A 27,917-nucleotide genomic window follows, 5' to 3' on the forward strand; every position below is an offset into this window, starting at 1 on the left:
ATTTCTCTAATGCTTAGTGATGTTGAGCATCTTTTCACTAGTATATATATATATATATAAAAGCCTAAGTGAATGTCCGACTGTCCGACTGTTCGGTAGCTATGACGTGCACTGACCATCAGGGGGCAGATGCTCAACGCAGGAGTGGAAACCACAGGCATGGAAACATGGAACAGACTGATGAATCTCAGAAGGAAGGGGGGAGGGCAGGAAGAGATTAACCAAAGACCTTATATGTATACTAGAGGCCTGGTGCATGGATTTATGGTAGGGTCCCTCAGCCTGGCCTGCGGGGATTGGGCTGAAACCGGCTCTCCAACATCCCCCAAGGGGTCCCGGATTGTGAGAGGGCACAGGCCAGGCTGAGGGACCCCACTGGTGCACGATTTCGTGCACCAGGCCTTTAGTTTGTATATAATCTTTAAAGAATGTCTATTCAAGTCATATGCCCATTTTAAAATTGAATTATTTGGGTTTTCTGTTAAATTGTAGAAATTCTTTATATATTTTGCATATTGTGCCTTATTTGATATATTATTTGTAATATATAATTTTTTTAAAGAACTGTTAATTGGCTTCATTTTTTTTTTAAATTTCTTTATTAAGGTATCACATATTTGTCCTCATCCCCCCATTTCCATCCCAAACCCCTCCCCACACATGCCCCCACCCCCCTGTTGTCCGTGACCACTTGTTAGGCTCATATGCATGCACACAAGTCCTTTAGTTGATCTCTCCCCCTTATCCCCACCCTCCCCTGCCTTCCCTCTGAGGTTCGACAGTCTGATCCATGCTTCCTTGTCTCCGGGTCTGTTCTTGTTCATCCGTCTATGTTGTTCATCATTTCCCCTAGATGAGTGAGATCATGTGCTTCTAGAAATACACTTATAAGAAACGAAAATGAGACAAGCAATAATGGTTATGCTAAGAGGCAAATGAATCAGTCTATAGTGAGTTTCTTTCTGGGCCAACAGTTCTTTTGAGTCCCAATTTCAATGTCAAACAGTTCCTTATGTGTACATGTCAGCAATGATATTTCAGTTCTAGATGGTGGACAAATGGTGGTAATGCAGGTCCGACCCTCTCTGGTTTGGTCCTGGGCAACCTGCAGTGACGCACAGCTGCTGACTGCTAGTATGGCAAGGCGTTGTCAGCGTCTTCCATCTCTGGACTGTTTCTCTTCTGTCTTCATGGCTGGAGTAGTCCTGTCATGTATTAACTATATATTTTAAAGTTATTTTCTTAGTGGTGGTTCTAGGGATTACTAACAATTCTGGTGAAATAAAAACTGCAGAGATAATTATTCTTTGAAATCTTGTCTTTTAACAAAATTAATGAGAACATACACAGTTTTTTTTAACTTATATTTGCCTTTTCAAATGACTCTTCTTATCTTAGTGTAGATTCAAATTACTATCTGGAATCATTTCTTGTCAGCCTAAATAATTGCCTTAAATATTTCTTGTAAGGCAAGTCTTTTAACAATGTACTCGAAGTCTTTTTTTCTGGGAATGTCTTTATTTCATCTTTGTTTTAAGGATAGTTTTGCTGTTGTTTTATTTTTTTATACGTGATGAGTTGTTTTTCTCTAGCTTCTTTCAATATTTTCCCTTTTGTCTCTCAACAAGTTGGCTATGGTATAAATCTAGGTATATATCTTTTTGTGTTTATCTCCTTGGGGTTTATTGCACTTCTTAGATCTGCAGATTGTTTTCCATCATATTTGGGAAGCTTTCAGCCACTATTTTTTCAAATATATTTTTCTGCCCCTTTCTCTGCTCTGGCATTCCCATTACACATAAATTGGTACACCTGATATTGTTGCATGGGTCGCTGAGGCTGTGTCCATTCTTCAGTCATTCTCTGTTTTTCACACTGGATAATTTCTGTTGCTCTATTTGCAAGTTCACAGATTCTTTCTTCTGCTTTCTTGAATCTGTTGAGTTCCTCTAGTTAATTTTTTAAAAATTTGCTATCATACTTTTCAACTCTAGAATATTTATTGAAGTAAAATATACATAACAGAAACTTTACCATTTTAATGTTTTTTAAGTGTACAGTTCAATGGCATTAAGTACATTTATGTTGTTCTGACACCATCACCACCATCCATCTCAAAAATGTTTTCATCATCCCAAACTAAAACCCTGCACCCATTAACAATAACTAATTTCCTCCTCACTTCAGTTCCTGATAACCACTATGCTACTTCCTGTCTCTGAATTTGATAATTCTAGATACCTCATATAACTAGAATGATTCAATAGTTCCCATTTTGTGTCTGGCATACTGTGTCACTTCATTATGTCTTGAAGGTTTATCCATATTGTGTCGTGTATCAGAATCTTATTCAGGATTTACTTAAAACATAATTTCTATAATAACTTATTTGAAATTTTATCTGTGAAGTCTAATATCTTAACCTACATAGACACAGGTTCTGTGGACCTTTTTTGTTTTTCTCTTCTGAGGATAGGTTATACTTGCCTGTTTCTTTGAATGTCTCATTTTTTGTCGAAAATTGAATATCCTATATAATAAAAGGCTAATATGCAAATTATCCCCTCAACAGGGGGTCGACCAGGGGGTCGGGCTAGCCGGGCAACCGCCCACAGCCCCTCCCCCTGGCCGGCCCGGCCCGATTGGGGCAAGCTGGCTAGATCCCATCTTTGCACCAATTCGTGTACCAGGCCTCTAGTTTTAATATATTATAGCAACTATGGATTCTAATTTTTCTCCCTGAAGGCCCCCTTTTGCTTTTGTTTTGTTGTGTTTAATAACTTGACTAAATCTGTGGATTCTGTTTCCTCTGTGGTTAAGCCTAACCTTGTGCCAATGGTTAGTCAATCACCTAATGGTCAACCAATGATTTTAAGCAGCTGCGGGGCTCAAATACCCTGCACCACTAAGGCTTCCACTTTCTGAAACCGTGTGTGTGTGTGTGTGTGTGTGTGTGTGTGTGTGTGTGTGTGAGTCACATGCATTGAGAGCACATTAAAATTTTATGCAGTTTTTAAGCATGCCCTGGCTTTTTTTTTTACTTTCTGATGGGACCTCTTGTATCTCCACTTCCTGTGCTTATTAGGTTCATGGTCAGTTAGGGATGTGTGGACAGCTTAGTCCCTCTCTGGTCTCTTCTGCATGGGGAGCTTATCAAGTTCCCCTAAGGCTGTCTCATTTCCCAAGTCTGTTAACTTTTTGGCTAGGCTGCTGGTCTGTCATTTGCCACTGAGATTACTATTGTTACTAACAATGCTACTGGGTATGGAATATTTTTATCTAGACTTCAGCTTTCATCCACCACCCCAGATTAGAATCCTTCTAGAGCTGAAAGATCTTAAGGGATCTCATTCTGCCTTTTCCTTTTGCATTCCAGGGAGAGCAAGACTCCAAAAGGCCCTTGAGCTGCTCAAGGCCCCACTCTAAGGGAGGCCAGGCTTAGAGCTCAGCCTCCGTCTTAATCTATTTGGACTGCTGTAACAAAATACCACAGACGGAGTAGCTTATAAACAACAGAAATTTATTTCTCACAGTTCTGGAGGCTGGACGCCCAGCTGGTGCCACATGGTTGGGTGAGGGCCCTCCTCTAGGTCACAGACTTCTCATTGTATCCTGACATGGCAGAAGGGACGGGATCGCTCTCGATCCTCTTTTATAAGGCACTAATCTTACCCATGAGGACTCCACTTGCACAGCTCAAGCACCTCCCAAAGTCCCCAGCCACTAAAACCATCACATGTGGGGATTCGAATTTCAACATATGAAATGGGGGTGGGCGGGAGAGCACAAACATTCAGACCATAGCATTATACCCTTGGTCTCCCCAAATTCATGTCCTATTGCATGGAAAATACTCATTCCATCCCAACAGCCCCCTAAGTCTTAAGCATCAACTTTAAAAAGTCTAAAGGCCAAAGTCTAATCTACATATCATCCAAGTCAGATATGGGTGAGACACAAGGTATAATTCATCCTGAGGCAAACCCCCTCCAGCTGTGAACCTGTGAAATCAAACAAGTTATGTGTTTCCAAAATACAGTGGTGGGGCAGGCACAGGATACACATTCCCCCAAAGGGGAGAAACAGAAGGGAGGGAAGGGGTGACAGCTCCCAAGCAAGTCCAGAACCCAACAAAACAAACATCACATCTGAAGGCTGAGAATAATTTGGTGCTCTGCCCTCTGGGCTGGGGGCCCCATTTTCTGGACACACTGAGGGGGGTCTTGTCTTTTGGACACATTGGACCTCCTGGGGTTACCTGCCCCCGTGACTTTGCTACACAATGCACACTGCAGCTTCCCTGGGCTGGAATCAAACAGCAGTGGTCCTACCAGTGGGGGGCTTCAGGAGGGCCCTAGCCTCCATGTCTCTGCTGGATAGGGGCCGGCTCCCCACAGCTTTGTGTGGGCGTCATATGGCCTATTGAAACCAGGGAATGGCCCTCTTTTGAAACTGAGGAGGCAGCCCTGATGACCTCTGAGTTGCCTTTTGATTCCTCTTCCCTTGTCTTGCAGAATGGAGAAAATTAGAAGCTGAATAGCTCTGTGGTCCCATCCTGTAAAATCTAAGAAGTCCACTTCCTTCATTCCTTCCCGTCTTCTTCCCCTTGAGTTCAAATAGGCTATTTTCCTGCTGTTGTGGCTGATGAAGTCCACGGTTCACACCCATACCAATTTCTTGATCAAAGGGTCGCTTAGCCACATCCTTAGTGGTGTTCTCTTCTGAACATGCTTTCTCATTTGCACTATGGGCAGACTGAGAATTTTCCATGTTTTCAATGTCTGCTTCCCTTTCAACAATTCTGTCTTTAAATCATTTCTCTCTTCTCACTTTTTACCATGAGCAGTCAAGAGACGCCAAGCAGCACCTTCAATTCTTTGATTAGAAATAGCTTCCATCAATGGACACGGTCACTGGGGCAGTGGGGACTTGTCCTGGGGGGTGGGAGTGGCCGGGGAGGGGTCGATGGGGGAAAAAGGAGACATGTAATACTTTAAACCAGTGATGGCGAACCTATGACACACGTGTCAGCACTGACACACGTAGCCATTTCTGATGACACGCGGCCACTGAGGCGGCCGCATGCCGAGGATGAAACATTTGCTGCTCCTGAGGATGAAACATTTGCGAAAAAATGTTTTTTCCTCAAAGTGACACACTACCCGAGTTATGCTCAGTTTTTTGGCGAAGTTTGACACATCAAGCTCAAAAGGTTGCCCATCACTGGTCTAGTTTCATTTTATTGCATATGGCTGTCCAGTTTTCCCAGCACCATTTATTGGAGAGACCATCCTTTCCCCATTGTATATTCTTGGCTCCTTAGTTGTAAATCAATTGTCCATATATGAATGGGGTTATTTCTGGGCTATTATGTTCCATTGATCTTTGCATCTGTTTTTTTATGCCAGTACCATACTCTTTTGATGTCTATAGCTTTGTGATATAGTTTGAAATCAGGAAGTGTGATGCCTCCAGCTTGTTCTTTTTCAAGATTGCTTTGGCAATTCAGGGTCTTCTGTGGTTCTATACTAATTTTAGGATAGTTTTCTTTCTGTGAAAAAGAGAATTTTTATACAGATTGCATTGAATCTGTAGATTGCTTTGAATAGTATGGACATGTTAACAATATTAATTCTTCCAATCCATGAGCATCAAGTATCTTTCCATATACTTGTGCCTTCAGTTTCTTTCATCTTCTAATTTTCAGTGTACAGATCTTTGACCTCCTTGGTCAAATATATTCCTAGGCATTTTATTCTTTTTGATCTAATTATAAATGGGGTTGTTTTCTTAATTTCTTTCTGATAGTTCATTAGAAGTGTATATAAATGCAACTGACTTTTCTATATTCATCTTGTATCCTGCAACTTTACTAAATTCATTCATTAGTTCTAAGTTTCTTGGTGGAGTCTTTAGGGTTTTCTATGTATATCATACTATCTACAAATGAAGTGTTTTACTTCCTTTCCAATTTGGATGCCTTTTATTTCTTTTTCTTGCCTGATTGGTCTGGTGAGGACTTCCAGTAGTATGTTGAATAAAGGAGCTTCCTTGTCTTGTTCCTGATCTTCCAGCTGTTGAGTGTGATGTTAGCTATGGACTTGTCTGTCATATATGGCCTTTATGATGTTGAGGCACATTCCCTCTATACCCAGCTGCTTCCACATTTTTAGGTTAGCTACGCAGCACCCACTCCTGGCCCAAGTTTTTGTCTTAGTCCACTTGGGTTGCCATAACAAAACACCACAGACTGGGTAGTTTATAACAACAAAAATTTATTTCTTATAGTTCTGGAGGCTGGCAGTCTGAGATCCAGGTGCCAGCATGATCAGGTGAGGGTCCTAGCCTTGTATCCTCACATGATGGAAAGGGGTGTCTCAGGATCTTCTTTTATGAGGCACTAATCCTATTCATGAGGGCTCCACCCTCACGCCTTAAGCATCGTCCAAAGCCCCCACCTTTTAATACCATCACTTGTTGAAGTTAGGATTTCAACACATCAATTTTTTGGGGGGGAGGGGGCACAAATATTCAGACTATAGCACTCCTCACTGGTACTTCCTCATAATGTCCACGTGGCTCAACGCCTAGAGAGTCCCTAGCGCCTGCTTTCATAAGGGGATGGTTCTCTGAAAATGCCCTCTGAGGAAGGTTCTGAGTGATGACAGGTGTCCTCTTGTGAGCATAAGGAAGGGGCAGGGTATGGAGAAATCTGACATTTGAAAATTTGTTACTAATACCCACCAATTGGTTCATATTAACTAATTTAGGTAATTGTTCAAAAGCCCCTCTGAGGTCCTTGTTCCTATCCACATTTCACAGATCTAGGATCAGGAAATTGCCTAAGGGCAGGAGTGAGGGATCAGATATTTGAACCCAGTTCAGGCTTATTCTAGAGTCCAGGTTCTTCTAAGTGGCTATGAAAGAATCTGTTAGTATGGCCAAGAGTGCTGTCAGCTTTTTCTTAATTGAGGGCCTGGATGTCTTCAGTTGTTTTTGTCTCTCCTCACCCCAATCCTTCCTGCTAACTCCAGAAGGCCAGTCATAGAATCACAATGTTGGGATTAGGCTCATCATTCAACCCCCTCTGAGCTAGTCTATCTCATTTCCTTCTAGTTGCTAAGGGGCTGAGCCGTCTGGGTGGACCCAAGTGCCCTCAGAGCTGAGGTTCCATTATCATTCTGCTGCTCCACCCACTGATGTTTTGGAAGATTTTGCTCACCCACGTTCTGCATTTATGAAGATGTCCCATTCCCATTCTTTATTATGAACTGCCCACTGGAGCTCTAGCCGGCATGAGATAGCCAGTACTACTCCCTGGGTTGTTAAAACACTTAGTCATCAGAAAGACAAACCGGCTGTGAGCCTGTGCTGCCTGAGGCACACGCAGGATTTCTGGAGTAATGAAAATAGTGGAGAGTCACCCATTATACCCAGGCCTCTTGGGGTGGCCTGGGCTCTATCTGGGCGACCCCTCCAGCTGGGGGACATTCGCTCCTGGAGCTGAGCTTGGCACCTAAAGCTGTGCTCCTTTCATCAATTAGGCTGCTTTCTAAATCTTTTCTTTTTTTGAAATCTTTATACCCAGTCTTCCCATGTCCCCAAACCATCTAAGGTGTCCCACTCTCTCCAGGCCATACCTCTTGTTTGGCTCAGCACTTAAAGATCTTCAGTGTCAGGTTCCATTGTCCACCCTCCCCCTAAAGGATGCTGTGCTTCTATCTAGCGTCCCTTGAATGACTTGGCGAATGTCGGTGCCCTGAACTGGGACACCCTGACTCTCTCCCAACTGGAAGCCTCTCTCACCACACACGGCCTCACCATGGACCAGGCAGCCCAGGTTTTGCCCAGAGGAGGAGCCAGCGTTTAAGGGGAGGCGTCCTCCCTGCCCAGCGCCTCTCTAGGGCTCTCACCACAGCCTGGCCCTGAGCCTTGTGCATCAGGAAAAGTGCAGGAAGGGTCCTCCCTATGACGTCATTGGCACTCACGTTTGTTACTGTGTTCGTTTCCCAGTTGGGGAAATCCAGGGGGATCCATGAGATTGCACAACCCTCGCTGTTCAATCTTATTACCCCAAAGTAGTATCAATGGAAATTAAAAGTTTTCTTTTATTGAAAAGACTGAAGGCAATATCACTCCCCAACAGGAGGGAAGGCCGAGGCCTCGATGCTGACCAGGGCTGCCTGCCCACGGGGTGCAGCAGCTGAAGGCTGGGAGAAGCAAATTCCCCCGGATCCTGACCCTCCCTTCTTACTCCCATTTCTAGAGCACCTGGCTTAGGGTGACTCAAACGGATAATATGTGGATGTAACATTTATTCCACTTCAGAGAAAGCCGCCCTTTCTTAGTTACCATCCCAGGAGACAGACACAGCACCGCGTTTAACCGTCGGCAGAGGTCAGTGCTTCCCCGCTACCTGTCTTTGCACAGGTTTAGGGACTGGTGCCCGTTCTCGCTTCAACCGCATGGAATCAGAGAGAAACCGAGGCAGAGGGCTGAAGGCACACACTCCTGGGTTTCCTGCCCGAGGGTCTTTCGGCATGACGGGGCTCAGCCACCAGGGCGGGAGGCTCCCCTGCTCTGCGTGGGCTGAAATGACAAACAGTGACTCTTCTAAAAATTGGAGGTTTATTTCAACAAAATGTGAAAAGATTTGACTGAAGCTCCTTGCTCATCAGGGTGTGTCCATCGAACTTCCCTTGAGACAAGTGAAGGCTGCTCTGTGAACGAGGTGGTGGGACATGTGGCAGTCTGTCCAGCACGTCCTGGTCCATACTTTGCTACCCGCCTGCCTCAGGGGGCTGTGTGATGTCAGCTGGCTCACACTCTGTGGCTCCTCCGTCTTCTCCACATGAAAAATCCCTGTCCAGGGTAAGACCTAAAGTGAGGTGCTCTGGAGATGGAGCAGTAGGCATTACAGGGGTCTAGAGAGGAAATGGATTCGTTTAATGTGTCATAATTTGCAGAGGGGAGAGGCACATGAGTAACCCACTCTGCCTCTGAGGAAATGCCGGGCAAGCACAGGCCCGCTGGAGAGCAGGCTTCACACCAGCTTCAGTGCGTATCGCTTTATTTATTGCAGGAAAGTGGAGAGGAATAATCTGGTCAGAGATGAAATCAATTCTTACTGGGTTAGCAGACACTAGCAACAGTGGATGCTGCCTCCTGGACTGAAAGTTGTTCCCTACCTCTTCCCACTCTTCTCCGATAGTGCCAAACACTGTACCTTTACCAGGGCAGCCTGGCCGAGGCCCCATGCTCCGGGGGGGCGGGGGGGTGTATGTCAGTAACAGACCCAGCCACACAGTTCCATCTGCACAAACTGTTCCCAAAGGAGGGGAAGTGGAGCTCTTTCTTGTGAACTACAGGGTTAAGGCTCAAAACTGTAGCTTGTATACAAGTATTCATATCAGTGCTTAGTCTAAGACGTCTTAGTGATTTCTTCCTTGGTCACCAGTGACAAATGCAATTAGCTGCTCTGTAGGAATGGGTGCTACACCAGCCTCATCACCTGCCACTCTTGCTTTGGGAATACCAACGGGGGAATCAGTAAGCTCTCTCCTTGAATAAACTGGTTGTGGACAAAAACAAGTGTTCTCCACCACCCGTGAGGGGCCCCTGTGGGTAGAGCCCGTGAGCTGGAAGACAGCAGCACCAAGAGGGAGGCGTAGGTAATCTCAAGGTCATGTGGATTCTGGGGTCCTGGTGCAGAGCACAGGTGTCAGCAGCGGTGGGGAGACCTGTTGCCTGGAAATGGAGACAGCGTCTCTGTGACAACCTCCCAAGTCTGAAGTGAGAGACTACTTCCCATCAGTGACAGAGGCAGCCTCCCCGCACTGGCCTTCGGGCAGCGACCTGCAGGGAGTGGTAGGTCCCCATCTCTCCATTTGTTCTAAGAGAACTGATCTCAACGTTGAGGCCTCTAATCCACTAGGTCTGTTTTCTTTCTCTGCTCCTTGGATCACCGTTTGCCTTCATCTTTGAGTTCCCATGGAGCGTGCCAATTTCATGCTCTATTTTCCTTCACAAACAGTACCTTGGTGTGATGAGGCTGGGAATGATTCCTCTCCAGTGCTAGTGTGTGCTGGGCTGAATGTGGGGGTAAAGAAATAATGGACACGAGGCTTCTTCCTCGCCCCGGCCCTCCCCTGCTACCTGGGGTACAGGCTCCCGGGGCCGGGGACAGGTGAGGGCTGCTGACTGCCTGGCACGTCCCTGGGCTGGGACCAAGGGGCAGCCCTGCTTCTGTGTAGGAAGACCTCATGGTACGTGTGTACCCTTCACTGCCTTCTCGGGTGTGTGCAGAGTAATAAATACTGAACGGGACAGGTGTGACGGGGCTGGAGCACGGCTCTGTGACCCTGTGTCCCGTGTGCCACACAGAACCTGAAACATTCGAGGGGAAGCAAAACGGCAGCTTGATTCCAGTGCTGGGTCTCCGTGCCTTCTCGTTACAGTGGTTTCCGTAGTAAAAGGCAACTCTAGTCTAGCCCTTTTCTCTGGAGGCAGGGCGGGGGCGGGAGCTCTCCCTACGTTGAAGGGGAGTCCATGGTGGACAGGATCCGGACGACTTCTGCTCGCTGAGTGGGTGAGATGTGCTGGGTCATGTGGACGATGGAATCCATGGCGACCTCTGGATTGGCCTGGACCAAGCTGGAGAGGAAGATTTGAGAGGTGAAGAAAAGAGGCAGCGGCGTCTAAATCAGGACAGCACCTGGTCATTTCCTACATGGAAAATGTCCCCAGCAGCAAGGGAGGTAGCAAGGTCAACCTGACACATTTCACCGTGCAAAAGGGAAGGAAGCACTTCCCAAACCAAAGCCAATGGGGGCCTGGCCTGGCGCTCGTGGAGTCAGCACGAACGTCTGCCCACTGGTTAAATCTGGGGCATCAAAATAAGAGTGAATTAAAAACTACTGAAAAATAGAAATCCATTAGTGTAAACCAATATGAATATATAATGCATGGAGGAGGAGAGAGGACTTCTGCGTGGAGCAGAATGGGAGTGGTGGCTGGGATTGAGGAGGCCTGATGGAGTTTGGAAAGTTACTCTGAAACCTCGCAGTAAAGACTGGATCAAGCAAGAAGCATCCATGGAGGCTAAATCCAAGTGAAATTTCTGATGAGTACAGGACGTTTGCATCGCCTTGAAGTGTCTCCCCACAGACTGCTTACTAGGTACAAGGGGAAAATCAGTGATAAAAAGTGGAGAAACTGAGTAACATCGTGGCCGGATGGTCGAAACGAACACGAGGAGGGGCAGATGGCATCATGCGGCTCCAGATGTGGGCCCCGTGAAGGCCACCTCCCCACATGCGTGATGTTCTGGCTGAGCACATATGCTCTGAGTCTAATCAGGGAACAGCCGAGAAACTCGGAGCGAGCAGCTCTACGTATGGATTAGACAGGAGAGCAGGCACCCTCACCAGCGATAAAGGCAATGGGGTAAAAAGTGCACCTGGGCACAGATTTGTTCTTTGCACTGTTTTTAGTTTTCAACTTTTCTGTAAGTAAAATGCTTCCAAATAAAACACTTTAAAAGATGCTCCCGGAGTCTCTACCCCCCGCCCGCTGCGATGGAGAAGCCTGCAGGAGGAGAGAGGCGGCGGCTCCCCCAGGAAACTGCGTGCCATCACTTTCCTCCCGGAATCTCACCCAGTCGGAGCACCTGCCTCTGGAGATAACGCTGGGCACAATGAACTAAGTCTGCAGCTAGCTGAGGAGGGACCGCGCTGGAGGGCTGTTTTCTGTGGGTCACTACAGCGGTCTCTGGTAGAGCGAGGCCACAAAGACTGTAGGCGTCACCATCTCCAGATGTGTTCTTAAATCTGTTATTCCAAAGAGGTGAGCCCCACTTCTAGAGGAGCCCCCACTGCGGCTCACCTGCGGATCTGCTTGAGGGCATAGTCTCTGCTGATGTATTTGATGTTTTCCTCTATTACTGAGCGAACACCGTCCTCCTCTGTCAGCTGTTTCTCCAGCCACTCGACCAGGTCCTTGTTGTTGTCCCAAATGTAGGCCTGTAAACAGATGAACCCGGTCAAACACCAGGGCCGGGTCGGAACCTGTGATTGTTCGATACTTGGAGAATGGATTGTTACTGCTGACATTGTAGAATAAGGAGACACCAGGCCTCGAGACAGGCACTGTCCTCATCCTCCCCTTCCTTCTCCAGGCAAGGAGATTGGGAGCATCCACGGGGTCCCTCTAGGGGCATCAGTGCCCACACTCTGGCGCTGGCCTGTCCCTCTAGGTCTCTACCGAGTCCACGAAGGCTGAGGAGACTAGTCAGAAGCCCAGTTGTTTAGTAAAGTGCTGGCTGTTTGGTGGTTGAAAATGACATGTGTCCTTTCTGAGGAACTGAGACCCAGGAGATGCTGCCTGGCCATGGCGGTCTCCTGCACGGGGAAGGACCTGCCGAGAGGGGACAGGCACCAGGTCATAAACCCCTTTTCCTCTCGATGAGCCTCTTCCAAATGGTCAAGACGTCTGTAACCCTGAGACCCACAAACCCCTCTCGCCTTCTTTTTTTTCAAGATCATTTAGCTGAGTATTTCCTAGGTAGTTGACTACATAATAACTCAGGAGTGTGTTAGGAACCTAATAGCCTTGCTCTTCTGCTCTCATTTTCTTTACAAATCATTTAGGAATCGTTTTGTTAATGGTTTTCGGAAAACCAAGTACCACCATTAGGGCTCATTCATATTTATGTCATTTTGTTTGGGTAATTAAACACAAAACTCGTCATTTAAAGGTGCGCTATCCTTCTCTGTTATCACTAACGAAGCCAAAGTCAGAATGACAATGAGTTTGGTGCTGTAACTTAATAGGTGGATGCATGGGGGACTCTGAGGCTTGAGAGGAGGCTCAGGAAACCGGGGTCTACCAGTTGTGCCTGCATCACACCCTTCAGAAGGCCATGCGCAGGGAGAACCAGCCCTGATTTCTAACTTCCTATTTTGTGCCTTTAAAAATAATGTTTTTTTTCCACTTACTACCCATCTCTAACTTAGCTGGCAAGTCGGAGGTGAATGGCTATTTATTATATGTCGTGTAATTGACTCCACATTTCCAAAAATTCTTATAGAGTCCTTCACAGCTGAAGGCCTGGGAGCCCCAGATCAGCAATGTGCCTTTTCTAGCTCTCTGCCCATCTCTGTAATCGCTGATAGAAAGATCAGGTCTCCTAGTCAGGGTGGTGTGGCCACGATGGAGCGAGCCTTCCCCGCTCGCTGGGCCTGGTCAGGGCTGCTGACACAGCTCGGAGCCTAAGGGGAGGGAAGGAGGTGCCGTCGCTTTCCCCAGGACATGGTCCTAACTCCTGCATTCCAGTTCCTACAACCCACAGGAGCATGGATACACCTGGACCCCTGAACGCTGACATCTCCATCGCTGGAAATTTAGCTCCGTGGCTCGAGGACCTCACAACGTGCCCCCACTGATGAAGCTCTGGAGGTAGGAAAAACTAAAACAATGACTACTGCTTGGGTTTCTGTATGGAAAAAAAACCCAACTAGGTTTACCCAAGAATCCCAAAGCCTTTCATTTAGGAGAATATTTAATACTCTTATTAATCATTTTTAATCCGTTTGCTTTTAATTAAGAAACAGCATGATGCTTTCCTATCAACATATGCCAGGGAGCAGATTAATTGTGGCTTAAGATAATGCTCCTTGATTGGTGTAATGTATTAGCTAACGAGATGCCTGCTTCTAACGATGCTCAGACACTACACTAGAAAGCCAGCTACCCTCTAGAGAAAACCCCTCTGTCTTCCCCTCGTGCAGCCACAGAATGTGCTAGGTGTTTAAATTAAACAAAAACACATTCCTCGACAGGACAAGGGCAACACATCCCCATCCCAAGTGTTAGAACGGTTGCTCTAAAGTCTCCCCTTTGAAAATGTCCTTCTATGAACGATCTACTGTTCACAGCAGAGCCAGTGGATGACAGCCAACAGTCCAATCCCACGTAAGTTCAGCTCGCGGTGCCGGTCCAGAAGGCAGAGGGTCGCAGATCTAATTCAGCTGCACTCTTAGCAAGAATAAACAAACTTAAGCACCCACAGGTTTTCCCATCACAGACGTGGAGGATGTTGTGAGCTAACTTCCTTCCCTGGGGAAAAGCAAGGGACCCTCCTGCTGGGGCAGGGAGTCTAGAGTCCTCATCTGCCCTCTCAGAACAGTGTGCCAACCCTATTCCCAGAAAAAAAAAAAAAAGCCTTTATCATTTCCCTCTGAAAATTATGAAAATGTGGCTCATTATTCCTAGTGTCCCAGTGTTGATTTTAAACGACTGTGTGATGCTGGGCGGTTAACCTCACAAACAGGGCTGACACTCATCCCGATCAGAAAATTTTAAAACCAATAACATATCGATTATTAAACATCCCTACAGTGGTCTTACAATAATGTTCAGTAGGCACTTTATCACTCTCTGCATCAGCGGATAAGTATTTCCAGCACTACTCAGCCTCACTAATTGTGTGTAGTAATTAGTCTATCTTACAAAATCTAAATGACCTGTTTGAAAAGTTTCATTTCTAACCTACCGATCGCTGTGAAGTCCTCTTTACTCAGTGGTACGGCAGGGCCAGGGAGCGACCCAGGCACAGCCTGATGGATGGGAGCCCTGATGACCATGCCCACAGCTAACTCACCCATGAGCGGACTGGAGACACCTCCAGCAATGGGATTTTTTTGGAGGCTTTGGAGTACGACAGCAAATAGCCATGTGGGCTGGGGTCTCCTGAGAGCCACTCCAGTCTCAGGTTCTACCTCACCTCCTGCCTCCCTGGCCCTAAATCAGGAGTTTGATTCATAGACCATGGGTAACTTGAGGCCAGGCCTTGGGGATGGGTAGATATCTGGAGAGTAAGCCAAAACAAAGGTCAGTTACTGAGAATCTACTAAGCTCTTGAACCACCGCCCTCCTGCCAAGATCACCGAGTTGTACACCTTTACCTCTTAGTCTGTTACTTTATGTTCTTACCGTCTAACAAGCTGTGCTGAGAGGAAGAAACGGGCATACATTGTCTACTGAATGCCAGTCATTGTGCTCCACACTTGACTCATGTTATTTAAGTCTCACTGAACCCTGTGAAGTAAACATCATTCCCATCTTACACAGAGGCTTAAGCAATATGTCTGCACCAGTAAGTGGCAAAGCTGGGATCCAAACAGTTTGAGATTCTAAATTCATGTTTTAGGACCCATTAGAATTGCTCCATGCAGAGTTCCAATCTCAATTTTTATTATTGCGGGGGGGGGGGGGGGGAGAATCAGTGTGCCAATCCTAAGAATTACATCATCCAGTTATGTAGTATCACAGTGTCTTCAAATTTTTGGTCCCAGAATCTCCTTTTTTAGGATTAAGATTAAAAAACCCCACAGACCCTCAAACTGTGGATCTAAAATTAAGAGAGAAAGCATGCCCATGAAACAAATGTGTGCCATGTTTGATTTAAATCTACCTTTTTTTTTTTTCAGGGAGCCATAGTGATACTTCTCTTCTGCCTGCAGTGAAACTATGAAACATAAACCTATTTCCTATGACAGGACTGTCCCAGGACTCAAACAGAATCCCGCAACTCATGGTAGTGGATTCCTCTAAGGCAGTGATTTTCAACTGGTGAGCCACAGAATTTTTAAAAAAACATGCAATACCTGACCTCTTTTCCTTTAGATTGTTAAAAAAAAAAAAAAAAAAGCCAACACAATAGCCGTCCTGTGTGAATGCCCTGCCCTGAACCATAAATATATAGGCCATATAATAGAGTTGCACCTTATTGGTCATGTCGCATCTGATTGGTTAATTCTTGTATGTAAGGATTTCTGGTACCAAGTTATAGGCACCTGATTTTTAAGAATTCACTTTGGATCAAAAAGAGGTAGGTAATTAGTATTTTTTTTGGTGTGTCATGAGATCAAAAGGGTTGAAAATCGCTGCTCTGGGGGAAACAAAAGAATTACATCATCCAGTTATGTATTATCACAGTGTCTTCAAATTTTTGGTCCCAGAATCTCCTTTTTTAGGATTAAGATTAAAAAAGCAAATTCTCGGGGAAAAAAGAGCACAGCATGGCTAATAGATGCCTACCACTAAATGTCTTTCCCGACCAGTAACCACAAGGATTAGAGAGTTACTTCTTGGTGCAACGCTGGGGTCTAGACTCAGCCAGCCTGCACTTGAGAGCCACACACCCAGGATCTAGGACTGTGAAGGACCAACAAAAAGCGACGGTTTTAAGCCATTCCCAAACACTGAGCGGACTGCATGTCAGCCCTTCAGAGGCAGCGCACACGGCCTCTGAACGTTGCTACAGTTTCTTCTCTCAATGGCGCTGCAGATTTTATCATCCACCCCACACTAAACTAGGTCCTGCTGAGCCTGCAGAATACAGAAGGAGGTTTCAAAGCCACCTCGCAGGATCACCGGCCTTTCTCTCCTGGGCTGAGGCTCAGGCGGATGCTGTTTGTAGACGGGGAAAGGAAGCAGCCTCCTCGGGCACTGGGGCCGAGGTGGTTCTGTGCTTGATTTCCAGCCAGGAGTCTGTCCTCACAGTGAATGTTCTCTCCATCGATAAGAAGTGGAAATGACCTCTCTCTCCAGACGCAGTCCCCCGGGAGCAGCACGCTAAGGAGCAATGGAGGACCTCTCCACTCACTTCACGCTCGGAGGAAAGCTATTCCTTCCCCTCATCCCTGTGCCTACTGAGGCCGCGCACGTCCATTAGCGACTAATGTGGTAGGAAGGCGGGACGGGCCTCTCCTGGCCACACGCACACACTCCATTTACCTAGCCAGCCACTCTTAACTGGAGAACAACCTCTTATTTTACACTTGCATGACTTTCAATGCCAACTTCCACTAGAAGCTGCCAGTAGCCACTGACAAAATTGTCTCACTCAATTATGATGCCACTGACTGACCTTAACCTGAACCAAATGTCACATGAGGCTGCACATCTGAAATATTTATCCAGAGAAGCTTTTCAGTCGTAAAAACATGGGTAGACTTAACACAAAGGTGAATCTTAGAAGGACCCTGGTTTGGTGCCTTTAACACCGACGGCAAACTCAGGAGCCCCTTCCTGAGAACATGCAACAGAGACCGCTCCCCCCAGGACTCCAGCCCAGCAGTCACACAGGCTTCTGATCACTTAGCTCTCAGCAAAAGGTATTTTTAGCACCTACTACCAATATTCCGACAAAATGTTTACATGATGTATGACTTACTTTTAATCCACATACTAATAAAGGTTGAATTCTTGTACTTATGAAGGAAAAGTTAGACCTTTTATTTCTGTCTTCCCGTGAACTATCTGTGCAGCCCGGGATTCCAGGGGCAGACGCGCCCCAGCTCAGCAGAGTCACGGCTCCAAGACACGTGCCCTCTATGAGGTCACCCCAAGAACACCCCGGACTCATAGCTCACACTTCGAAATCAGATCTCTAGTGGCCACAGCACCAACCACCTCAAACACGATCACCCCTTAGGCGTCTTGCTCCTGCTTCCTTCAATTCCACCCTCAACACAGCCTGAACAGTCTTCCTACAACCAAGTCAGACGGTGTCTCTGCTGCTTAAAATACCTCAGTGGCTTCTCACAGGGCCAAGTTCCAACCCCTCAACATGGCCTTGCATGATCCCAGTCTCTGAGCCACCCTGAAATACCTGCAATGCATGATACTCTTGCTTCTGCCTGGAACATTCCTCCTGCATCCCCAAATCCAACCTCTTCCTCTGGTTCCTCTCTTTGTTCTCAGGTCTCTGCTACATCCCTTCTAGAAGTCTACCCAGAACCCCCTCCTGCTCCCACAGAGCGGGCCGGTGTCGTGCTCCATGCTGTGCTGGGTTTGCTACGTTTAGCCTCGGTCTCACTGTGGTGTGTGGCCTCCTGACTACTCTGTCTCTCCCGTAGGTGGAGAGGAACAGCTGCCTCTTTAACTGCCATGTCCCCAAGGCCTAATGCAGCATCTGGTATTTAGTACATTGCAGAAAGGTTTGCTGAGTGATAGAATGAGCTGCAAAAAATGCCCTACGACCTCTCCTGCCCTTAGAGGCCTGGGTCCTCAGGTGAGGTGGGAGCATAGCATGAGGCTCCTCCGAGGACGCCCACCTACCTTCACTGTTCCTTCCACTTCCACAAACCAGCGCCTCAGCATGGCCTGGACCTGGCCGTCAGTCAGCTCGGGGTTGGCGTTGTGGATTTTCTTCTTGACCAGGTCCTCCAGCAGGAGGCGCCTCAGCCGCCAGTAGAAGAAGGTGCGGGATGTTTTCCAATCCAGGATGTCCTGTAACAGACAAGAATAACCCCAGTCACCCCAGTCCAGAGGGAACTCCACAGGCACACAAACCCACTCGCCAGCAGGCCACTCAGAGACTTGAGAGCCGGCTGCGAGCTCCCTGCTCCGCAGATGTGTCCCAGTTCGGGATGCAGCCCTCCCTCTGCTGACCACAGCACCGGGCACAGCCATGGGCCTGGCTAACGCGTAACCCCACTCCTGGCTGCGATGTTTTGGGGAAGGGGCTCTGAATTCCCAGATAACCATAGTGAGGAACGGGGTTTGAGCAGATGGCAACAAAAACTGCACACAAATCAAGTGTTAGCTGCTGCCAGAACCCTGACACTGTAGTAATTTGCAGCCTGAGCACCACGTGGGCAGCTCTCCCGCGTGACTTGGTTTCCCACCAGTAGAATGGAGCTTGCCTCCTGAGCAGTCCAGGAGGCAACCTAAATCATGAATTGTTTTAGGATGAGAGTGGATATAGGAAAAGGGAGAAGTCTCTCCAAGATATGGAAAACGGTTTGACCCGCACACAGTTTTCACCTGCCCCCAACGGCTCCAGCTCGTGAGGCCTCAGATCTGACAAGTCAGAAGCGCAACCACTGTACTTACGTTAATAACACCCTTCTCCTGCATCCGGCCCGGTGTGTCGTGCAAGTCAGCAAACTGCACGGCTACCTGGTGGTAAATGGGCAACAGGAACTCCTCCCGCTCCTTCAGCTTGTTCTCCAGCTCCTTCCGCTCAGCTGCGCTGAGCTCAGGGGTGCCTGCAATTAAAGTAACCTGCCCGTCACACGCTGAGGTGACCGGAATCTCTGCCCAGGAGCACAGTCATGGGAAGCTCAAAACCGCCCCTCCCTCTGTGACCCGCTCTCCGTTGTCTTCGCCACCTGGGAATAGCAGGGCTCCCCGAGACGCCACGGAAGCCCACACGTCCTCCTTTCCCGGTGGAGGTCACAACTGGGGAAGCAGCCGTGAGAGTCCCTGTCCCCAGCCTCTCCCGAGCAGGTGCAAACCACCACCTGGAGGCTGGTGTGTCTCCTCCTCTCACGGACTGACAGCCAGGTCCCTCCTTTCCTGGCGAAGGACCCCGTGCCCATGCCCTGTGACCTGCATTAGAGCTGCTGGGCTATCAGGACATAGAACGTGGGACAGCACCCCCTGTGCTTCTGGAACAAACCACAGCTCTTCTCTCCCCACACCAGCACCCACCCAACTCGGTAATGTCACAGGCTGCTTTCCGCCACAGCTTCTCATCTCAGATTTGGACGCTCTTAACCTGAAATTTATAGACTCCAACCTGGTGAGAGCCGGGTCTGTGTGTCTCATGCCAGCTCAGTGGGTTCACTAGCCTCTGGCTCCTGCCTGGGCTGCTCTGGACAGAGCCAACCCCTGACCACAGTGACAAAGACACTCTAGTTCCTGGGCTAGAAGAGAGGGAAGAGGGGGAGAGAAAGGCAGCCCACAAACCTATTGGATCACAGACCCTCAACTGGACAGACAGGAGAGTTTGGAATTCCTTCGCCATCACAGGGTCCCAGTCGAGGTGCTGCTGCTGTACGTTTATTCCCAATTACTCTCGGGATGGGACTGGCAATCAATACTGAGATGTTGGTTGCCTGCCTGGTAAGGCGGAGTAAGTCTAGCTGAAGGAGCTCTAGGTGATCGTCCCTGGTGTTGAGGACAACCCGAAGGGCTTTGTCACTACAGCTGACAGGTAAATACATGGCCACAGGTGATGGGACACAGAAGAGAAAGGTCTTTTTCAAGCATGTCTGTCTGGGAACAGGCCTTGCTGTTTATGCCACTATGAATCATATGCCATAAACAGCCTTGGGCTGCTGAGTGAGCCGTATTATATACAAACACATGTTAATAGGACAGGGGTGTAACTATAGTACCTAGGTCCACTTTTATGAGGTTTTTGGATGCACACCTCTACTTTAAAAAGCACACACCATCGCTACTTTAAAACGGTAAGGCACAGAGCTGGAGGCTGTCTTTTCCTGAGGACAGAGGACAATCACGGACTGGCCACTCTGGTCCCTGGCACCTCAGCAGCCTTCTTTCCAAACCAGGGAAACAGCTTGATGGCGCTGGGGCCCGTGAGTGGGATGAGATGAAGGCCCATTCATTCTAACTGGATCTGCCTGGAGAACTGATGGGCAGAGACCGGCTGCAAGCTTCTGTGAGGAGACTGTCTCAGTTATTACACCCTGACCGGGAAGCAAACATTTCCCTCCTCCAGGAAAGGAACCTCGACTCCTTGGAGAAACAGCTGATTCCAGGGATGGGGCAGGGAAAATATAAGATGAGCCTGGAACACATTGTCACAAAGAACAGGAAGCACTGATAAAATGACTGGGACATGGGAGCCATTTTGAGGGTGCTCCCATTGGCCAAATCAGGGACAATTCGAGTAGCAAATTTATAAAAAAAGATAATGTGTTCATTGTCAGACAGATCATTTATGAAATCAAATAAGAGCCCGTGAGTAAATGATCCTGATGTAAATGATCAAATGGGAGCGCAGGGAGAGCTCTCCCTCTGGCAGACTAACAACGAACAGACACAGAGGCAGGGTGGGTCAGTCACCATGTTACAACCACCACAGTAACTCGTTTTGCCAGGAAGTATCAATGGATATGAAAACCAGCAGGTGAAAGTTTGATGAGGAACAGGATATTTACATAGTCTCAAGTATCTCCTTACAAATTACTTATTCATTACAAAGGGGAAAATGGCAATTTTACAGTCGGTTAGCCCGTGGTCGGCAAACTGCGGCTCGTGAGCCACATGCGGCTCTTTGGCCCCTTGAGTGTGGCTCTTCCACAAAATACCATGGCCTGGGCAAGTCTATTTTGAAGAAGTGGTGTTAGAAGAAGTTTAAAAAATTTGGCTCTCAAAAGAAATTTCAATCGTTGTACTGTTGATATTTGGCTCTGTTGACTAATGAGTTTGCCGACCACTGGGTTAGCCCAAGGAACAGAACCTTAAACGTGATCACAGTTACCATGGGCAAAAACAGCCTCCTGAGAGGTGGCTGGAGAAGGACATAAAACCACTTCTGCAATATTCCTGCCCAAAACGCAGTCTCTCTCTCACCATGGGGAAATACGAGACCAGCCCAAACTGAGGAACAGGCTACAGAAACGTGGCCTGTATTTTTCAAAAAGAGTCCAGATCAAGCAAAGGCCAAAGAATAAGTCCAGATTAAGTAGACTAAAAATACTTGACAACAAATAGGCAAAACTTTAATATGAAACATCAGTTAGAGAGTGGTGTTGTGTCATTGTTATCATGATTTTGTTAAATATGTCGTGGTTATGTGAGGGAAAGTCTGTGTTTTTAGAAAGACACACTAAAGATTTACAGATAAAGGAGCGTGATGTCTACAGATCCTTCTCCAATGGCTCAAAGACAGAGTGTGAGTGTGAGTGTGTCTGTGTGTGTGTAGAGAGTGAGTGAGCACATGCCTATGAGCATGCAGAAATAAATGATAAAGCAAATTGGACAAGATGTGAACAATAGGTGAATCTGAGAACAAGGCCTCGGAAGTCCTGTGTACTACTTTATAACTCTTCTGTAAAATTGTATCAAATGGAAAGTAAAAAAAAAAAAAAAAAAATGTTTTTCCTGGCTCCCCAATGCATACAATCAATAATCAAAGCTAATATTTACAGGGTACGAGGCACTATTCTAAGAGCTTTATATCTAATAACTTATTTCATCCTTACAGCAGCCTTAGGAGGTTGGCATTCTTATCCTCCTCACCGTACAGGTGAGGAGACTGAGGTGCTGAGAACTGATGTACCTCACCAAGGTCACAAAGCCAGGGCACGCCAGGGCTCCGGGCAGCAGCGCGGCTCCTGCAGCTTTTGGACACCACGTGATGTTGTCTCTGTGCTCACTTGGGGCAGCGGAGACACGTGCTTCAGTAGCAGTGTCCCTTTGATTTCAGAAAAGGCTACATGATGACAGCAGACTCCTGGCTGGTGTTGCTGAAGTTCCATCTTAGTCCCATTCCACAACTGAGACCAAGACGATGTCTCCAGTAATCCCTACTCTAAGTCAGACTGCAGATTTAAGGGTAGCTCCTCCCGTAATTGTGAAAACCAAAACTAACACTAGCTCTGCTGGGGTGGGGGAGGATCATGGGTACGGCTGAATAGAACGTTTCAGACGTACAGCATTCTCCTGGGTAACCAACCAACATTGCGCTCCTATGCACATCTATGTATATGTGCATCATCTATAACACATACGGTTTACTGAGCATTTACTATGTGCCAGGCACTGCACTCAATGCTTTCAGGATCACATAAGTCACCGGCACAATGCAGACTTAGGTCTGGTCAGCTGTTACGACCACTGCCAGGCTGAATACCTCAATATTACAGAACACTTTCCAAGTTGCTTCACATACATCATTTCTAATCCTTATAAAAATCCAGCCGTATAAAATGGGTGTCTACTTTACAAATGAGAAAACCAAGGTCCTAAGAAGTCAGCAAAGTGACTTGCCCAGTGGCATCCAGCTCTTAAGCCGCAAAGTCAGGATGTGCACTTGGGGCTGGTGTCCCTGAGGCCTGGGTTCCTCCACATTAAATGGAACTAAAGGCCATCAAGCAGGTGTCCTGGCAGTGATTGCCACTGAGGGGAATCGGCTGGAGAGCTTGGTTCATTGGTTTAGAGAGGGGTCAAGAGCCCAGCTCAGCACTGGGAGCAGAGGGGGCTGACATGAGCTTGGGAGCAAAGCATTCTGAAAACAAGGCCTTGGCTTCACCAAGGTGGAGGGACAGAGAAGGCTGGCTCCTGGACTAACAAAGGTTGTGTCCACCCAATCAAGCTGTTCTAGAGCTTTGAAGTAATACCAAAATAGCCCTAGCTCGTTTGGCTCAGTGGATAGAGCATCAGGGCACATGTCTGGGTTGCAGGCTCAATCCCCAGGAGGCAGGAGGCAGCCCATCAATGATTCTCTCTCATTGATGTTTCTATCTCTCTCTCCCCCTTCCTCTCTGAAATCAATAAAAATATATTTTAAAGAAGGGAGGGAGGGAGGGAGGGAGGGAGGGAGGGAGGGAGGGAGGGAGGGAGGAAGGAAGGAAGGAAGGAAGGAAGGAAGGAAGGAAGGAAGGAAGGAAGGAAGGAAGGAAGGAAGGAAGGAAGGAAAAATAAATACCTGTAATGTTCCGCCCCCGGAGACTAGGAAGATCAGAGAGCATCCCCCAAAGGCTGCCTTGCTTGAGCCCTTCAGCAATGCTTCTGATCACAGTTCGGGGCCTACCTCAAAAAAGCATCAAAGCAAAGGAAAGACAGAGGTAGAGAATGTCTGTATTTTAAATGCACATGAGAAAGCCGAGGATGTGTGCGCTTTGTTTTAAGGGGGAGATAAAAGGTCTTTTAAAATTTATTTTCTAAAACTAAAATGCTGCTCTGAAGCCAGCCAGACCCTGTGCAGCACCGAGAGCCCTCTCGCCTTGTACAGCAAAGCAGCCAGCCCCGGTAATGATTTAGGGGAGATTAACAAATATGTCAATGTCTATTTTCTGCTTAATTTAAAAGCGGCGTCTATAAAGATTTTTGACTTCTGAACCCTGTTCTCCTGAAAGAAAGAAGGTAAGAATGAGGAGGGGGATAAAGAGTGATTATCCTATCATTGATCGTTTGTCAGGAGCATTTCTTATTCACTGGACTATTGTAAAAAGCTAAGCTCTCGATCAATCCTGTAAGCTCCCTGCACAATTAAATATCTTGGAATGGTTTTCTTTCTTTTCTAGCCAGACTGCAGGGCCTCAGGGTTTTTAGGAAAGCAAGTCAGGGTGTGTGTGTGTTTAAGAATATGCTACCGAGAGGAAAATCATTCTTTTCTAGAGCCCTACTTTTGGAAAAGGCTGAAATGAGAGAAGAGAGATAGGTTGCTTTCATCAAACTTCCTTCCCAAAATAAAAAGTCCCCACGAAATCCTAAAAATCTAACTTTATAATAAAACATTTTAATGTAAAGAGTTAATAGTAATTCAGAAGTCTGATCAAATGAGACGAGCTAACAGTTCTGAGATGTGCTGGTACTGTTTGAGTACTTTCCATCTCATTTAATCCTCGTAACAACCCTAGAAGTCACACTATCTGACAGATGAGGAAACTGAGGTGCAAAAAAGCGAAGTAACTTGCTCAGCGCCCAGCGCTGAGCTGAGCTCTAACACCTCCCACAGCTAGGAAACGGTGGGGCTGGGGTTTGGGCTTAGGTAGCCTGGCTTCAGAGCCTGTGCTCTTTACAGGAAACAAGTTAAACGGACCCCCGAGTGTTGGTCGGGCAGCAGCCTGTCAGGTGTCCCGAGGCCAACGTAATGAAAAGCCACATCTCGAAAAGCTCCTGAGGAGAGAGTGTTTTTTACCGCGGGGACAGTGACGGAGGGAGGCGGAGGCCAGCCTCACCTCTGGATGAGCAGGCCACATCCTACGGAGGAGGATGCGGAAGGAGGGCGAGCCCGTCAATGCTTAGAATAAAAAGCAGGCACAGGCTAGAAAATCCTCTGCTCAAAGGCACTAGATAACCTTGTAGAAATCTCTTTCCCTTTCTGAGCTCAGTTTCTCATTTACTATGTAACAACAATACTCATCTGGCAAATAAGAAAAATGTTTTGCAAAACAATGTGATATTAAAGTGTTTTTAAAAATATTTTTTTAGTTATACTAAGAAGCCTATGTAAATTATAACCCAATTTTAACTTTTATGGGCCTTTCTTCCCTCTAAGAAAGCCATTCGCTTTGATTGGTTAAATACTTATAAAGCTAAGAAAAGAATTAGACCACCCTCCCTCCTAAGCCCCAGAATATCTCGGATATAGGAACACACCTCAGCCTTAAGACTGAAAAGTCAGCATAAAAAAGATTGGAGACTTATTAAGATTCAGAAGCACAAATGTAAGTCACTGTTTAAAAGATCTGTGTAATCATATTTTCTATGTTGAGAGAAATTTCCTTATAAAGATAGTAAGAACAATGGGGGGGAAACCCTGCAAAACTGTTTCTGTATCCATAACAGGTGTGCCTTTCCTCACACAAAAGCATTCTTGAGAAACTGTGTAAATCAGATCCCGTTTCAAATGCCTTCAGGGAGCTATTTAGGAGGAACCCTGCAGTGAATCCTTTGGTAAAGCAAATAATCCTTTTGTAATGGGAATAATTTCTCCCAATGTATCTAGTTTTTAAAAAAAATCCCATTTTCATATATCTGCTTTTCTTCAAAGGGGGCCATACCTATCTAAACACAACTTCATTTGCATATTGATTTTAACAGCAATCCTCTCAGGGGATGTTTAACCCTAAGTTTCCTGGCAATGGTGTAGGCTCTGCTGCTCCTATTTTTAAAAAGTCATTATAGTAAACCCAGAGATCTCCAAATAGGAATAAAAATTAGATTACTCCCCCCCGCAGCCCTGTACTCCGATGCAAACACCCCACACAAAAGAATCAGGAGGCAGCACAGAATTCTCTGAATTCAGTGGCAGTACCCGGGAGTCTTGACTCTTTGCTTTCCCTAAGTTGCTCTCACTGAGTTGGGCAGGTGCAGGAACAGGAATCTGGGTCAGTGGGGCAAGTGGGGACCGACATGTGCTGGTGACAGCCTCCAGGCAGGCAGGAGCTTAGGTCAGTCTTAGGAAATGCCTGCCAGGTCCTCTGGCTGGACAGAATTGTGAATCATTTCTTCCTGGGAAGAGGCAAGCCCGCGTGCCTTTATACATACAGTCCGGTTATGGATCAGACCAAACGACCCCTTCCCTTCTCCTGGAAAACACTGTCACTGCTGCACTAACTGCATTAGACCAAAGAGCTTCTGAATCAGTGGGATGGGGTAGGTTTTAAGCTGCTGCTCATTTACAGGCGGAGGCTCCATCCTGGGCCTGCCTAGCAGAGCCCGTGGTTAGGTGGCCATGGTTAGTGAGGCCGCTCCGTGTGCCATAGTGAGAGGGCCAGAGGCTACTTCCCAGGCGTGGGTAGGGGAACTTAATTCTTTCCTGGTCTCCTTTCCAGTAAGGGTGCTGCTTTCTGCCTCAAACAAGCAAACTTTGGCTCTTTTCAGTTGCAACATCTTGAAGATGGACACAGAGATGGGAAAACACACACAGCTCCGATACGTGATCACCTTGGCCAGAGAAGCAGCTCGCCCCCCCACCCCCCCGGCCCCTGGCCCCCAGGGAAGGCCGTTCCCGTCATCCTGGCTGCTAGCTTTGGAGGAAGGCATTCCTGGAGGTTTTTGCAGACAATCTAGCCTCACTGCAGCCACGACATTCCACCTGCACCTGGGGGGCCTCGGACCAGGGGTGCCGGGTGCTGGGAGGCCAGTGCTGCCTCCGCCTGTTGTTGGACAGGCACTCCCAGGGCGCGCGCCGAGTGGGCACAGCCAAGGTGCTGCGTGGCAGGCTGCCCAGCTGTGTGGGGACGGGGCCACCATGGAGATGTGTCTACATCACAATGAAGTTCCACTAATCAGCTCCTCTGCTCTTTGTAGAGGAGCTGATTGTACTGAGGGAGAGGGACAGTGGAGAAAGTACAATGGCTTCACACTTGAGCTGGACAGTTCTCTCTCTAAGTTGATTTGTCATTTCCCTCCGAACACAAGAGGAGGGGGAGGATCCAGGTGAGGACCTCAGGTCATGCTGGCACTCGGAGGCCAGGCTAGGAAGGCCATCCCGCTCGGCGGCCAGGCTCCCTGCTCCTGTCTCTGTGAGGAGATAGGTCGTCAGAGACACACAAAGAGGCCTCCAAGGGTGGGGCTCTATGGCCAGAGGAGGAATTTAATTCCCTAAGGCAACCAGAATGGTAGGATGCTAATCCTCCCCACACAGACTCTAACCAAGCCCCAATCCGGAGAATGCAGGGGCAGAACTGGTCCAGCAATGAAAGGCTCCGGCATTTGGGCTTCTATCACATTTCTCTCTGGGGAAATCCTCCCCTTTACCTCTACCAGGAATCAATGTGTGTGCAGTTTCCATACTGTTATAATCTCAGACTGCAAACTAGTAATCCACCACGTTCCTCCCTAAACTAAGTATGTAAAATGACAAAAGGTCACTTTTAAAAAATAAAAATTCTGAAAGAGATGAAGTTGACTGTTCAGAAATTAAACATTACTGATTACTTACAGAATAATATTAATTATGTTTTTGAACACAGTCAATCGGTGGTGCATTGGTTTGTCTAGTCAGGGGTGGGGAACGTCCGGCCCGCAGGCAGTATAAGGTCCATGAAATCATTTGGTCTGGCTCTGCCAAGTCACTAGGGGTGAGTTAGTTAAGTGTCTGACCAAGTATAGCAAGGTCATGCTTAAGTTGATAACTTTGCATGGCCTGTGAATGATGCTATAAATACCCACATGGCCTTGGCAGAAATGGCCCGCTCTCGGTCCTCTGACAGCGTGCTCCCCAGTGCGGAGGCCGAGTTGGGAGGAGATTGGGACATAAGATAACATCCACTCCTCCAGGCTTTCTCCTAAACCAGATTTTTTCTCAGTGAAATCGGCTTTAGATCACAAAGGGAAAGAATTCTTGTTTAATTTTCATCAGGCTCAGTCTTCACCTGAGGTAGAATCTGAGGAAATCCTAACAAAAGTAGAACATAGGGAAC

The 27,917-nt window shown here is 47.2% G+C and overlaps 1 protein-coding gene across 9 annotated transcripts in view; it reads right to left on the reverse strand.

Annotated features, from left to right (window-relative positions):
- Positions 1-8,295: 8,295 nt before the first annotated feature.
- ACACA (acetyl-CoA carboxylase alpha) overlaps positions 8,296-27,917 on the reverse strand; it is a 247,263-nt gene continuing 227,641 nt past the window's right edge. For all 9 annotated transcript variants that reach the window (XM_079797353.1, XM_079797348.1, XM_079797349.1 and 6 more), the window contains 4 exons: positions 18,901-19,055; positions 18,124-18,294; positions 11,884-12,020; positions 8,296-10,653 (listed from right to left, as the gene is read on the reverse strand). In XM_079797353.1, coding sequence (XP_079653479.1) covers positions 10,530-10,653; positions 11,884-12,020; positions 18,124-18,294; positions 18,901-19,055 — 587 coding nt within the window. In that variant the 3' untranslated portion in view covers positions 8,296-10,529. The remainder of the gene's footprint in view (positions 10,654-11,883; positions 12,021-18,123; positions 18,295-18,900; positions 19,056-27,917) is intronic.

Source organism: Cnephaeus nilssonii (genome assembly GCF_951640355.1).
Source record: "Cnephaeus nilssonii genome assembly, chromosome: 19".
Lineage (NCBI taxonomy): Eukaryota > Metazoa > Chordata > Mammalia > Chiroptera > Vespertilionidae > Cnephaeus > Cnephaeus nilssonii.